Source organism: Nicotiana tomentosiformis, chromosome 10 (genome assembly GCF_000390325.3).
Source record: "Nicotiana tomentosiformis chromosome 10, ASM39032v3, whole genome shotgun sequence".
Classification (NCBI taxonomy): Eukaryota; Viridiplantae; Streptophyta; class Magnoliopsida; order Solanales; family Solanaceae; genus Nicotiana; species Nicotiana tomentosiformis.
In genome coordinates this window covers 67,816,214-67,819,032 of record NC_090821.1, presented here as the reverse complement: position 1 = coordinate 67,819,032, position 2,819 = coordinate 67,816,214, and the positions used below count along the sequence as shown (strand labels likewise).

The following is a 2,819-nucleotide window of genomic DNA, read 5'->3' as shown; positions in this document are numbered from 1 at the left end:
GCCAAACCGAGAAAGCTACGAACCTTTGTCGGTGTCGTGGGTCTTGGCCAAGTCTTTACTGCCACAATCTTTTGTGTATCAACCCGGATACCTTCACTCGAAATGATATGCCCAAGGAAAGCTACAAAGTTCAACCAGAATTCACATTTAGAGAATTTTGTATACAACTTTCCTTTTTCTAGAACTCTGAGCACAGTACGCAAATGATCTGCATACTCAGCCTCTGAACGAGAATACACCAATATATCGTCGATAAATACAATTACGAACAGATCTAAAAAAGGCCTGAACACACGGTTCATCAAATCCATGAATACTGCTGGGGCATTAGTCAAACCGAACGACATAACACGAAAATCAAAGTGCCTGTATCTGGTCCTAAATGTTGTCTTTGGAATATGTTCCTCCTTAACCCTTACCTGATGGTACCCGCACCTCAAGTCTATCTTTGAAAAACACTTGGCATATTGCAACTAGTCAAATAAATCATCAATCCTCGGGAGTGGGTACTTATTATTGATCGTCACCTTATTCAACTGTCTATAATCAATACATATCCGTAAGGAACCATCTTTCTTCCTCACAAATAACACAAGTGCTCCCCATGGTGATGTACTCGGTCTAATAAAGCCTTTTTCAAGCAAGTCCTTTAGTTGTTCCTTCAACTCCTTTAGCTCTGCGAGGGCCATTCTATAGGGATGAATGGATATTGGGTGAGTATCTGGTAGTAGGTCAATAGCAAACTCAATTTATCGCTCTGGCAGAAGACACGGAAGTTCATCAGGAAAAACATTGGGAAACTCATTAATCACATGGATGGATTGAATGGTTGGTGACTCTACTTCCACATCCTGAACCCGAACTAAGTGATAAATACAACCCTTTCTGGTCATCTTCCTTGCCTTGAGATAGGAAATAAATCTACCTCTCGGCGACGCCGTATTACCTTTCCACTCCAAAACGGGCTCCCCTGAAAATTGAAATCGGACTATCTTTGATCTACAATCAACGTTGGCATGACAAGAAGCCAACTTATCCATACCCATTATAACATCAAATTCTACCATATCTAACTCGATTAGGTTCGCTACGGTAGATCGACTATGAACCGATATTATACAACCCCTATATACTCGCTTAGCTACCACTGAGACCCCAACAGATGTAGACACCTCAATAGGTTAAACCAATTCAGGTTTTATTCCAAACTTACTAGCAACCAACGGAGTATCATATGATAAGGTAGAACCTCGGTCAATCAATGCATATACATCATATGAGAAGACTGATAATATACCTGTAACAACATCAGGTAATGACTCATGATCATCTCGTCCTGCCAACGCATAAATGTGATTCTGTGGACCGCTCGATCTAGATGATCCACCTCTGCCTCTACCACGACTCATTGGTGCTTGTGAACCTTGCCCATGGGGGTGTACTGATGATGACGAACCAGCTACAGATCCCGCTGGTTGAGCTATGTTTTCATCACCTCTCGTCGGATAATCCCTCATGACGTGGCCCAAATAACCACAAGTATAACAAACACCCAACCCCATACGGCACTACCTGGTATGCTGATTACCACACTGAGCACATCGTGGCAAGGGCGGCCTCATCTGACTTGACTTACCCCTATACTAAGAACCCGAGGCCCTGAAATTCTGACTAGGCCCTGAATATATGAAACGATCAAATCTCTTACCGCCAAACTGAGGGGACATGCTAGCCGATGGCTGGGCTGGACACTTCGGGTATTGTGGTTTTTGACCACCTCGAAACTCACCAAAAGGACCCGAAGACCTCGCTCTCTTATTTTGGGCCCTATCATGCTCACGATTGGCCCTCTGCTTCTGCTTACGCTCCTCTACACCCTGATCGTATGCCTACAACAACAACAACAACAACAATAATCCAGTCAAATCCCATTAATGGGATTTGGGGAGGGTAGTGTGTACGCAGACCTTACCCCTACCCCGAAGGAGTAGAGAGGCTATTTCCGAAAGACTATCGGCTAAAAAAAACATAAAGAATAAAGGACAAAAAGGAGACAGTATTAGTATCATAACAACAATCATAGGAAAAATAGAAACACCATGAAATCCAGAAGAAAGATGCAAAGCAAAGGGAGACAATATTAGTATCACCACAACAATAATAAGAAAAATAAGAATACCATGAAACCTGAGCATATGCCTGAATACGAGAAATATCCATGTCTGGCTGAAGTGAGACCGACGTACAATTGTTAAGCAAGTGCGGCTCTAATCCCATCACGAATCGGTGAACCCGATCCTCCATCTTAGATACAATAGTGGGAGAATACCTAGTCAACGAATCAAACTGAAGACTGTATTCTCGAACACTCATGTTACCCTGCCGAAGGGTCGAAAACCTATCAACTCTGGCCCGTCTAAGCTCTGGTGGCAGATAATGATGAAGAAAAGCTTATGTAAACTCCTGCTATACTGCTGGAGGGGCATCCTCACCTTGGAACAATTCCCAAGACTCATACCAATTAACTGCAACATCTTGGAGTCTATAGGAAGCTAGCTCAACTGACTCAGTCGCAGTGGGTCCTCATTTGGATCTACCCCCGTGAATACTGGAGGGTCTAAATTAATGAAACCATGAACCCTCGCACTAACGGACCTATATGCATGACCAATACCTACTTCCTGACGTCGAGCCGGTGCGGAAACTAATCGAGTTAATAGCTGAATAACATCTCTCTTATCTTGACCCGGTGCATCCGACTGAGGGACTGAACGTACATGGGCGAGCGTTGGAGCTGGTGCCCCTCGGAGCTTTCCTGG

The 2,819-nt window shown here is 43.8% G+C and overlaps 1 protein-coding gene across 1 annotated transcript; it reads right to left on the bottom strand.

Annotated features, from left to right (window-relative positions):
* Window positions 1-749: 749 nt before the first annotated feature.
* On the bottom strand, window positions 750-1,562 carry LOC138900344 (uncharacterized). Its single transcript, XM_070187073.1, has 2 exons — window positions 1,298-1,562; window positions 750-1,147 (listed from the first exon to the last, which is right to left on the bottom strand). The coding sequence occupies exons 1-2, from the start codon at window positions 1,560-1,562 to the stop codon at window positions 750-752; spliced, it is 663 nt and encodes a 220-aa protein (XP_070043174.1).
* Window positions 1,563-2,819: the final 1,257 nt, after the last annotated feature.

Excerpts from the sequence above, each read along its gene's own strand:
- LOC138900344 (XM_070187073.1), bottom strand. The coding sequence starts at position 1,562 with ATGGGGTTGGGTGTTTGTTATACTTGTGGTTATTTGGGCCACGTCATG. Across the intron at positions 1,148-1,297 it reads ATTACCTGATGTTGTTACAG|TGGTAGCTAAGCGAGTATAT; the intron begins GTATATTATCAG and ends TTGGGGTCTCAG.